At 38.1% G+C, this 12,467-nt stretch overlaps 2 protein-coding genes across 7 annotated transcripts in view; one reads left to right on the plus strand and one right to left on the minus strand.

Annotated features, from left to right (window-relative positions):
* VASH2 (vasohibin 2) overlaps positions 1-4,573 on the plus strand; it is a 49,066-nt gene extending 44,493 nt beyond the window's left edge. Inside the window, exon 7 of the mRNA XM_004699880.3 lies at positions 1,560-4,573. Within this exon, the coding sequence (XP_004699937.1) occupies positions 1,560-1,632 (73 nt within the window). The 3' untranslated portion in view covers positions 1,633-4,573. The remainder of the gene's footprint in view (positions 1-1,559) is intronic.
* An 897-nt stretch (positions 4,574-5,470) lies between these two features.
* Positions 5,471-12,467, minus strand: part of ANGEL2 (angel homolog 2) — a 23,280-nt gene continuing 16,283 nt past the window's right edge. For all 6 annotated transcript variants that reach the window (XM_045297836.1, XM_004699882.2, XM_045297839.1 and 3 more), the window contains 2 exons: positions 9,405-9,568; positions 5,471-7,584 (listed from right to left, as the gene is read on the minus strand). In XM_045297836.1, the coding sequence (XP_045153771.1) occupies positions 7,433-7,584; positions 9,405-9,568 (316 nt within the window). In that variant the 3' untranslated portion in view covers positions 5,471-7,432. The remainder of the gene's footprint in view (positions 7,585-9,404; positions 9,569-12,467) is intronic.

The following is a 12,467-nucleotide window of genomic DNA, read 5'->3' on the forward strand; positions in this document are numbered from 1 at the left end:
TATAAATATATTTGCATATGTACATGTCTTTATCTAGGCCTCTATAAATTCCCTTTGCCTCCCAGCTCTTTCCTCTATTTCCCTTGATTCAGGGAAGATTTCTTGAGCCCTTTGAATTATAATCTTTCAGAAGGGGTGATCATCGACTGCTGATGACCACTCTTCCCATTTCTGAGAGTGTGTATGTGTGTGTAGTATCAAAGCCTCATATTTCTCCCACGGAGTATGTAGTAGGTTTAAACCGCTGACCTTGTGGCTAGGATGCGTATGGGAAAGGTGGTGGGATTTGTTGCCAAAGCCTCTACGGTCCTTCACCTGGTAGAAGCTAGTTATTGATGTCTAGTTCTATCAACATTGAATCAGTTGGACCACTTTCATGCCAGGGAAAATACACTTACTATGAGGAAATCTTTAAAAGTTCGAAACCAAGAAACATTCCAACAATCATGACTTCACTTTGAACTTTTATTTTTAATATTTAAGAACAAAGGTCATGTGTTGCCTGAAACTGTCTTTGATCTTGTAGAAGTGGCTAGATGTGAAACTCTGGGTTAGAATTCATGAAAAACATTGAACAGTTGCTAACCACTAAGTCAGCAGTTTGAAACCATCAGCTGCTTCGTGGGAAAAGACAATGCTCTCTCCTCCGGTAGAGTTAACAGTCTTGGAATTGCACAGGAGCAGTTCAACCCTACCCTTTAGGGCCACTGTGGGTTGGAATTGACTCAATGGAAGTGGGAAACTTGGTTTACAATCCTGGTATCTCTTAATTAAAGAACGTGAGAAGCAGCAGCACAATAAAAAATGTAATTATTGTAAGATAAATTGTGAGCCTAGACAGTTTGATATTGGGAAGCCATTTAAAAAATGCCATCACTAAAGAAATGATGAGCTCTGAAAGATTATTTCACATCTTTAAGTATTTTCTTACATGTCTGCTTCACATAGATTCTCAGGTGTAGGTGTGTTTATATTGGCAAGAACCATAAGGGGCATGTTTTTAGGGTAGGGAAATATTTTCTACTGAAATGATTTTTCAGATTAATTCCTAAATATCCACTCTAATTTGATACATTCAAGGCTGTTAACGCTAGCCTCTTATCAAAGATAACTGGGAAGCTTGCACTAGGAAACTGAGTGGCATGTAGTTCGTGGCCTCCCGCAGGGCACATGTCCTGTGGAAAGCCATTGTCTGGGGAGGAATTGGCTCAAGCCTTAGTTTTGCAGTATAGGTAGTCTTTATGTCTCTTTTAGACCCTTGAAAGGTTTATAAATACTGCGTTTCAAAAGTTAATTTTGTGACCAAATTCAGACTTAAAGATGTAAAAGCTCTGTTAGCTAATCGCAAAATTCTTTCAATTCGACACCGAACTCTTGGTTAAAGTGCTCCTTACAAACTTATAAAGGTAGGCTTCAGAACAAGAAGGACAGTTGGGGAGCACAAGGCTACTCAGGGGACCAAATGCCAGGCAAGTTAGGAAAACCATCATGGCCCTGGAAAATGCTTATTTCTCTCGTCTGATCCCCCCTCTCCCCACTGCCCTTGTCCTCACCCTTAGGCCTGCGCTGCCTGAAAAGAAGGTGGCAGACCTCAGCACTCTGAATGAAGTGGGCTATCAAATCCGAATCTAGCTCTGCCCAGAGGAGAGCTTCTGTGGTGCTTCTCTGTACCTTACCAGCATCTTCACGAGGAATGGCAGCGGTTTATTCAGAGCGTGTGGATCTTATTTTCAGGATTCACCTGGAAATGAACAGGTGATAACAATTAACCTTACAACATTCACCAAGGGGCCGTCGTGAAAACACTCAAGAAGCACACCCCACTGGGGTCGGATTGCCCCCTCAAGATCCGCAGGCTGACAACCTTAGAACAGTAGCTTTGTACTTCCCCCTCTGCCTATTTTCTTTTCCTACTTTTGAACGTTCTAACGCCTCACCAGTCACCAATGTTCATGAAACCCTCTCCCCCACTTTTGGTACAGTAAGGTAACTCAACCAATATTAATCTTTTTCAGCAATAACAGATGGGTGGGTTCTTTTTAAGCAGTCAATATTACCTCAGCATCTTGACATCAAATATGCAAACTTAATGGTGTTTTTGTTTTCTAAGATTCTATTTGTATTGTCTCCCCAGAATTTTTCATGGAGATCTCTACAAGTTGGGAGTTGGCATGCCCCTCCCCCACTTCTTTTCCTGGTGCACACATAGAAGACTTGGTGTTTTATGCAAGGGTTTTACTAAAAAGCACTGAAATTTTTCTGGCAATACGGGAAACCATTTTCAGGATCTTAGAGTTACTTCCTTCTTAATCTTTCTAAACCATTCACCAACAGCAGGTTTTTATCCTTTCCAAACAAAAATTAAATTAAATTTAAATTTAAAGACCACATTTAGAAGCTAACATTGAAACTTTGCAGATTTCAGCAAAAGGCGCACGAGGTCAGGCACGGCCCCACAGGCTTACCAGTGCTGTGATCACCCTGGCAATGCCCGCAGAGGCAGTCAGGTTTGGGAACCAGATAAGCGTGTGGTTCACATTTCCCCTGAAGTTTAAACTCTTTGAGTCGCACTTTGATCCTGAGGACTCACTGCTGTTGAGATGTTTTCTAATGTCTTATATTAAGACCAAATATAACAATGTGTTGTTTTTTTCTCTCAGTACCTTGCTTTTTAGGTACCACTTCATAACTTTTAGGAACAAATAGTGGAAAATAAAATGAATTAAAGAATCAGAACTTTTTTTAATGGAAAACTCTTCCGGTCCAGTGTTACACCTTATAGTGTGATGTGATTAATCCAGGAAGCACAGTATCCATATCTGGCTTGCATTTGCTAGTTACAGTGTAACTTCTGTTGGCTGGCCATGCAGAATAACTCTGACAACATACACTGTATGTTATCAAGCATACAGTTTCTACTACGTTAGTTTCATCTTAGTAACCATGTCAACTGTTGAGACCAAGAGGCATGTTAAGTGAAGTCCCTTGGTTGACAAAAAATTATTTCAATCTCATTGCTTCTTTCTGGTTTTGTTTGACCCAGGCAGTTATAGCAAGGGTATGTGAAAAGCCTAACAACAACAACAACAACAACAACAACAAACTAGTTCATTGAGATTCATTACCAATAGCCTCTGCTGGTGACCTGGAAGCAACACTTAAGCCTTTAGCCTTGTGCACTTACCCCTAAAAGTCAATGCCATTAATCGTAAGTATTGATTTCTTTTAAAAAGAAGGAAGTCTAACATCCTTTTCACAAATAGGACTGAGTTTGTGTACACCTCAATTATGTTAAAACGAAGTACACGTTAAAAATTTTGTTCTTACTTTCTGCAAGACTATATCATCTGTTGGTACAACTAAAAATGAGTTACCATTGTCTGCCTTCACAAGACAAACCCAGAGATGCCACATGCACTTAGACGTCAGGCATAGTCCGTAAATCATTTCATTCTCATTCTAAAATGACTTAGTCATCTTCTGTGTAGATAAATGCCCTGTTTATCAATCTGAAGCATTATTATATCCAGCAAGGAGACTACTTTGCAGCCATATTAAGAACTTGGAATAGGATTGGCTACATGCTACTTAAATCTTGTTCCTTCTAAAATATAGGATGTCAAGTAGTTGTATAGCTGTTTCCCACAAAAAGGAAATAAAGATTAGGAATAAAAACTGTTTCTGATGTGCTGATATGTAAGCCTTAAAACTCTCAGCTGGCTTGATCACTTAGAAACCTAACTTCTTCCATTATCATTTCTTGACTTTAAAATTCATTTCCTAATGCAAAGGTTAATCGTAGAAGTGTCAAAATTCATTTAAAATGCTCTTCATTGTCTATTTTGATTTTCTACAGAATGTTAATTTTTAAAAAGCTAAAGGAAAGGTACCAAACCTCTAAATTCTAGTGCATTTGATTAAAGAACTATTTAGACAAAAAACCAAAATGAGCTATTTTACTCCCCAAAATATTGATTTTTTAAAGACTATCATTGAAGAAAGAAAACTGAAGCTGATTTGAAATGTAGTTTTAAATAAGTTAAAAATGCAAGAGAAATTTATGCTTAAGCTATTATGGCAATATATGCAAAGTTTAACTGAATGACAAAAAACCTGGATTTTAGACTGTGTTGTGCTGTTTTGAGTACACTTTATTTCAGAAAGTCGTATTTAGTATTTTCTATATACTGAAATCATAAGCATTTCACTTTTTCTAAGTCAATTATTTCATAAGGGTTTTATTACTAGATATTGGTAAATAGAACTTTGGGAATTTTACTTCAGTATTATTAAACGAGGTTTTTGTAACCTGTAGTTTTATGTACAATCTTGTACAGTTTTTTTGACACACAACTCTGTATTTGTTTATTTTCTTGGACTTTGTCCCAGCCAATACATTTTTTTTTTAATCTTTAAGAAAAACTGTGATTGTTTTAGTGGTATTTTTCTAAGTAAATGAAAACTTGTACAGTGGTATTTTAGAGAATGCCATGTAAGTGCATGTTTAATGTTTTTCTCTTCACTTGTATGTTTATATACAGCATGGACTTTAATAAAATCATCTTGAAGCTTAGTATCCATTTTTCTTTCTTCTAAAAGTGTCCCCTGGTGTGCGTTTTCCCTCGTCCTCCCATTACACGCTCGCTTCAGTAAGCCAATCTATTATTCTCTCACCACACTGGTCTTCCTTCACAATTTTCAGATTCTATATTAAACATCAGGAGCCCTGGTGGCATAGTGGTTTCACACTGGGCGGCTAACTGTAAGGTTAGCAGCTCGAAACCAGTAGCTGCCCCCAGAGAGAAAGACCAGGCTTTCTATACCTGTAAAGTTAATCATGGAAACCCACTAGGGCAGTTCTTTGCTGTCTTACAGGATCACTGTGCATCTACTCGATGACAGCTAGAGAAGATATTAAACATCACTCTCATTTTGGCACGTCTCAGTTTGCCTATTTTTTCATTACCCTTTTTAATAAAGGCTGAAGTGGGTATTAGGATAGTTTAGAAGAAGCAGTAAGCCAGCTTACATCTAAGCACACCTGCCACAACACCTTTAGGTACAAGCATACTAATCCCATAATTTATTAGGTAATTTATAATACAAAGCACTAATAACTTAAATCCTGTTTTCCAAACTCTGAACTGTCTGTAACTTTAATTTTTTAACAAAGCAAAGGATGATAACACAGTTGCTACATTCTAAAACAAGACCACATTTTTAAGTGCTTATTATCTTGATATCAAAGTTTCATTACTTCACTATTCCAACTGTGATGTTCCGGCACTTAAACAGTGTGGAGATGAGATAGAATTGCATTTGGAAAGTATACACAAAGCTCCAGCAGAGCTACCAACTTTTCTGACCAAAAAAGGTAGACAAGTGAATTCATATTTCTAATGGAGCTTTGAAACCCTATGAAAATGCTACCTTGTTCTTTTGGCCTCCAGTCCATAAAAAACACATTTCATTCTCTAAGAAAGCAACTTTATGAATTCACAAAGTGAAGCACACACACATACAAAAAGGCCTAAAAGCACATATATTAGGATATAAAAATTTTCATACAGATTTTGAGGGACATTAATTTGTGAGCAATGTTCTCTATATTGTTAGCTGTTGATAAATTCACATATTCCAAAGCAATGATTAATCAAATGAGTTCCATGTTTCTTTTCCCAACACTAAGAAGGATAATTAGGCCACCTATTAAAATTTGATGACTAGATCAACATATAAGAATATTCTACCATCACCAGAAAATGTATAAAAGCATAGGGCTATAAGCTAATACTGTAAATAAAAACCAAATAGTGAGAAAGTTTTCAAAATACTCACTTATTCCAATTTTTACTAGGCAAATCTTTTTCCACCCACATGCAATCTTTGGGGTCATTTCATTTTAAAAAAAATAACTAAGTTCTTTGGTACAAAAAATTTTAAAATCCAAGACTATGAACTATTAGCCTTCTCACTTAAAATGTTACATTCTCTTAAGAAAAGACACTGTGAAAACTTGTACAATTCAGTGTAAGCTTAGTAGAAATGCCCTTAATTTTTTCAATCCCAATCCCTAAAAGAGGTATTTTTTACTGTTTTCAAATTTTTGATGCAAACACTTATGTAGAGTCAACTGCAAGCTGATTAGACCTGCTTTTAACTGCTCCTGTAACAAGTGCCAGCACCATCCCTTCGCGCTGGTGAAACACTGTGAAAGCGTACAAAACATTTTAGAAGCCAAGTCACCGAAACCAGGAATTGAAATTACTACTTCAGAATAATCTGCCTCTAAGTGCTACCTCCCTACCAGAGTTTTGCATGTTTCTGAAACATTGCTGAGCCATAACAAAAATCATCTTATAGCTGCCACTTTGTTCCAAAGGCAATTTTCCTAATAAAATAGATGTCTATAGAATTGCTTTGTTAAGTTCAATAACTCCCCTAAACTAGTGATCTTATTTTGAAGCTGAATAGAAAGAGAATAAAATTGCTACGGAAACATGTACAACAACCCCAGCATCTCTGCCCTCTCAGGCTCTCTTCAGCTGCAGGGCAGAAGGTGGGCTGTGTAAAGAAAGTGCCACTTACTGGTTACTACTAGTCATGGTGGCCCATACCTCCTACCTATTCCCCTACCCCCACCCCTTGCCTCAAAATGCAGGCAGAGCAAATGGTTTAGGCAAGTCAGACAATGGATTTACATTTTCATGTCCCTTCACAACTGATCTAAAATGGTCAGACACTCGATGCAGTGACTTCCGAGATGAACTGATAGGGCTCAACCAGGCTCTCTCACTGGCATCAAACCTTCCGGAAAGGTGAACTAGGTGGGGTGGACAAAAACTCAAAAAGATACTTTAGATCCACTCGAAAGGTGGCCAAAACATGAAATTCTTTACTAAGAGGACTTAAGAATACTATTTAAAACTCCCAGTCAATTTTACTAGAATTTACAATAAAAAACATTACGCAACAACAATAGCTTCGCTTAACAAGTTAGAAAAGATCAGCCTTGAGCATTATGCACTTTTAAGAATTCTATGGAATCAAATTGACAGCAACTTGAAAAGATTCGAGAGGAACCTTCGAGGGCAGTGAATCTGTGTTAATGGGGAAGAAGCACTCAAGAAGGAAGAGCCACACAACCTGAAGAAGGTCAGTGTCCCTCCGATGTACATGTAGAAACTGTTGCTGTGGGTTTTGCTGTTTAATCTTCTCAACACCCAAATAAATATAATTTGAAGTAAAAAAAAAAAAATTTCTTTGACAATCAAAATATTTTTTCTTTATGAAAAAAAAAATGTGCCTGCTTTAAGTATTTAACATAACCTCTTCAGAAACACTTCAACACAAAAAATAACATGCAAATGCTTTACAACTGTACAGTCTTTGAAAAGAAAGACAGCAAATTATGTAGGTAATGAAAGAAGAGTCAGAGGTCAAGTCTGAACTTCGCCAATAAAGGCAGATGATCGGAAGAGTTATTTTCATTTGGAAGTCCATTAACAGTCCACAAGTCTCGTTCTGTAAGAAGTGACAGTCTAGCGAGCAGTTTCAAGCCACCAACCAAAGCAACTTCCGCTCCTATATTAAAACAAGCACATACATAGTTAATCACATTGTCAGTAGCTTATTGTATATTAATCAACAGACTGTATATTAATCAACTAAGCAACAATGATAACTTGAAACCCTCCATAAGACTAGTATGAAACATTTTAGAAAAAAATGGAAGTTTATAAACTTTTTTGGAATAAATTTGATGGGTTTTTTTCATGGAAGATTCTAGTAGTGATTTTTGGGAAATAGTTTTATTGATATATAATTCACATGCCATACACTTCAATTGTTCAGTCCCATTTAAAAGAGTTGTATAATCATCACTACAATCAGTTCAGAACATTTTCTTCTTAGTCTCATTGTTATTAGCTCCCCATTTCCCAACCTTCCCTCCCATACTCCCCATAATCTGAAGTTTTAACGAAAATCTCAACTAAGCAATTTCCAATGATTTTCCTGATCAATTTTTGTATTTCAAGTGCTGAAAATAATCTTTAGGAAGAAATAACAATATAACATGTCAGCATAGGAAGAATAATTTAAAATTGCTAATTACAGAAGCAGTTTATCCATTAGCCATTTTGTAGCTGCATAAAACCAGGTAAATCCAGCTACAGCTGAGTAGTACGTTTACAAGGTGACTGGAGAATGAACTCTGATAACCTGGCCTCAAGAGATCATCATTCACAGAAACGGAGTGAAGGATAAGCCCTCAATCACTGTCAGCACGTCTATTTCAACTCATAGTGACCCTACAGATCAGGGGAAAGTGCTCCTTAGGGTTTCCTAGATAGTGAATCTTTATGGGAGCAGAATGCTTCATCTTTCTCCTGTGAAGCAGCTGGTGGATTTGAACTACTGACCTTATGGGTAGCAATGCGCCACCAGGGCTCCTAAGTGTAAAAAATTGTATTTTCTCAAATGTTGAGAATTCAAATGCTGGTTCATGAATCTCTCCTGCCATCTAGTGAACTTTATCAGCATGCCAACAATCAGAACTTACTACAAATGTAAAGCAGCCAGCGTATTTTGTAAAGTCGATCTAGTTAATGGAGAAATTTATCCCATCTTCTGAATCATAATAAATTTATCACCAGAAAGGAGAAAAATGGAAGAAAAAAATCAAACGGAAAAGTGGAAAAAAAATCTGAATTTTTTTTCTTGCAGTTATTTTAAACTTTACTTTCTTCTCCACTTTAAATCCTTTGGTTAATGTTTGAAACCTGATTTTCACTGAATCTTTCAAGGAATTGTGTGTTTTCACTTTTGCTTTTTGCAAACACGTACTCCTATTAAAGGCTTTTCTTCAGGAAGATCCAACATAGCAGGGTCAACATGACAAAATTTCGAGGTGTGGCAGCACACACAAGGCCCTACAATGGGGGCAGCGTGCTCTCGGGAACTCTTGTCAATTAAAATCCAGGGCAACATGAAAAGACCTGTAACTCAGAAGATGCAGAACCTGGAAGGTAAAGCTAAGAACCTCATGCTGGGGGTTAATGTGCTCTGATGGGGTTCACTGCCTCCTCCTAAGATACAAGCAATTAGCTGATTTATTCAAATATATTACCAACCTGCCAAGTGGAAAATAAAAACATACACTTTCATCTACAAGCCTCCTCTTTCAACTTCAGCTTTCAGAATTTTAAGTACTGCGCTAAGGAGCAAACAGTTATGCACTCAGCCACCAGCTGGAAGGCTGGTGGTGCAAAGCCATTTGGTGGCCCTGCGGGATAAAGACCTGGCAATATGCTTCCATTACAGTCTAGGAAGCCGAAAAGGACAGTCCTCAGCCTCATGGAGTCAAAACGACAGTGCTAACTTTAACTAGCAGCAGCACGCACCTGGTTCCCCAGCAACATCTTCCTTTTGTGCAGAGTAGAAAATGTAATCCACAGTTACGGCACTTCGGGAGTGACAAGTGGTCACTTCTGGAATTCCAGTGTCAGGAAAGTAATGTGAATAAACAGACGACAAGCTGAAATGATGCTGCAAATATGAAGATAATCTAAATGAAAAAGAAAAAGTGCTTACTGCCTACCCACTGAGCTTCATGAGCTCTACAGTTTCTCCTACTGGAGTCTTTTTTGAGTTAATTTCCAGACTAAGACTAGACACAAGGACAAGCTTTATGCAAACCTAATTCAAAATGGTCATGTTGATGGTTTTCAAAATCCATGAACACCACAGCTAGAATACAAGTGTGAGGAGGAACCTCAAAAGCTAATACACTGATGGAATTTTTATTACTTAAAGCACAATCTAAGAGCCTCTACTTCTATGGAGCATGCATTATGAAACAATTTACATGTTCTTTTCAGAAAAAAAAGTTGCCTTCAGGAATTCAATTTGGAATCCACCAGACTCTTGGTGTCGGAGGGGCTGTATTTTTCTGTGCCTACTCCTGTTGCAATGTGTCATCGTCCTGTGCGGTCAATTCTGACACATAATGACCCTAAGGAACAGAGTAGAACTACCACATGGGTAGAAAATGTGAAACTCAGAAATAGCTAGCATCTGGGGTCTTAAAGGCCTGAAGGTAAACAAGCGGCCATCTAGCTCAGAAGCAACACAGCCCACGTGGAAGAAGCACATCAGCCTGTGTGATCACGAGGTGTCAAAGGGATCAAGTATCAGGCATCAAAGAAAAATCAAATCATTGTGAATGAGGGGGAGTGCAGATTGGGGACCCAAAGCCCATCTGTAGGCAACTGGACATCGCCTTACAGAAGGGCTGCAGGGAAGAGACAAGCCAGTCAGAGTGCAGTGCAGCAACGATGAGACATACAGTTTTCCTCTAATTCCTATCTGCTTCTCTCCACCCCACCCACTCCCACTATCATGATCCCAATTCTACCTTACAAATCTGGCTAGACCAGAGCATGTACACTGGTACAGATAGGAACTGGAAACACAGGGAATCCAGGGTGGATGATCCCTTCAGGACAAGTGGTGAGAGTGCCGATACCGGGAGAGTGGAGTGGAAAGGGGGGACCGATTACAAGAATCTACATATAACCTCCTCCTAGGAGATGGACAACAGAAAAGTGGGTGAAGGGAGATGTCAGAAGTGTAGGAAAAGACAAAATAATAATTTATAAATTATTAAGGGTTCATGAGGAAGGGTGGGGGAGGGAGGGGGGAAATGAGCTGATACCAAGTAGAAAGTAAATGTTCTGAGAATGATGATGGCAACAAATGTACAAATGTGCTTGAAACAATGGATGTATAGATTGTGATCAAGAGTTGTACAAGCCCCCAATAAAATTTAAAATTAAAAAGGCCATTAAAAGATGGGAAATAAAGAAATAATCAAAGTGGTTGTCAAAAAAAAGAAAACGTCAAACAAGTAGATTTGGAGTCTTTAGTGACATACATGTTCATTTCAAACATATGGAAGAAAAAAAAAAAAAGAACTGCCCCATGGGCTTTCCAAGGCTGTAATCTTTATGAAAGCAGACTGCCACATTTTCCTCCCATGGAACGACTGGTGGGTTCAAACCATCCACCTACCTGGTAGCGGCCAAGTGCTTATGCACTGCACCACCCGGGCTCCCGTCACAACATAAAACCTAATTTTGTACCGCATCTTAAAACAGGCTGATTTACACCATGAGTCAACATCAACTCCATGGCAGTTTGGTTTGCTGAAGGTGTTTTTGGTAAACAAATATGATGTTACAGTGAAAGGTTTACATATCCAGGTAACACTCCCTAACTTCACCCTAACTTACATGTCATAAAAGGGAACCCCAGTGGTGGTGTGTGCTCGTGTTGGGTTACAAAGCACAACGTTAGCAGTTTGAAGACACCAGCACACAGCAGAACAAAGATGAGACATTCTGCTCGCACAGATACTGAAAGCCTGGGAACCCACATGGGCAGTTCTGTGCTAGAGGGTCTGGGCTGCCCTGGCAGTGAGTTGGAGTGAATACATGTAATAAAGGGGTGGGAAGTTAGACTACTGTGTGATCTTTATTATAGCACACTTAAGAGCCTCTTGTCCTTATTTTTATTCATCCAACAGGTATCTCCTAAAACCAAACATCAACTAAGTTCCAGGTTTTGACTAGGGCCTAAGGATACACCAATAAAGATGATCTCCTTGCTTTTAAAGAGTTCATACTATAATGAGCAAAGGGAATTCCCCTAAAAGCACTCTTTGGATCTTTTTATGAATAACGAATTATTTTTATAGTATTATTAAATGTAATATGGATTCAGAAACTATTATCAGCCACTTTCATTTTGTAGATATAATTTGTACACACAAACATTTTTTAACAGTATCTTATGTCCTATTAAAAGATTTATGATTTATTTAAAACTAAGTATTTGTTAGACTTCATTATTATTCAGGTAAGTTTTTTCATATTTGAATATTTTAATCATAAATTGTTTTTTTAATTATAAAACATTGCTTCCTTAATTATTGGGGAACATTATGAAATGTTTTCTCAAAACAAAAATATATAAATTAAGATAAGAGAAAGCAAATAAAATGAATGTGATGGTTCTAATTTTTTTCCCCCTTAAATGTAAATGTTAAAACAAAAATCAGTCCCTCACTGACCCATAGCCCTACAGGGGAAACACTGGAGACAACAGTGTGGGATTTGTGCCCAATCTGATCCCACCACACCGAGACAAAACACTAAGGGGGTGCAACAGAACAGCGAGGGAACGGAGTAGGGAGGTCCCCAGAGAATGCTGAAGGTGGACTTTGGGGCCACGGCTTGGTGCCCCAACAGACTGGACTGGAAAACACTCCTAAAGGCTAACAAACAGTCCTTGAACTAACTATAAGCTTTTCTTTCATGTTGTGTTTTGTTTTTTGGTGATTTGTTGTTGTTGTTTTGTTGTATATTGGTTTTGCTTGGTTTTGCTCTGTCTTGTTTTTGTGCATG

This window comes from Echinops telfairi, unplaced genomic scaffold, assembly GCF_000313985.2.
Source record: "Echinops telfairi isolate 266 unplaced genomic scaffold, ASM31398v2 ScPeMD7_7424;HRSCAF=8462, whole genome shotgun sequence".
Taxonomy (NCBI): Eukaryota; Metazoa; Chordata; class Mammalia; order Afrosoricida; family Tenrecidae; genus Echinops; species Echinops telfairi.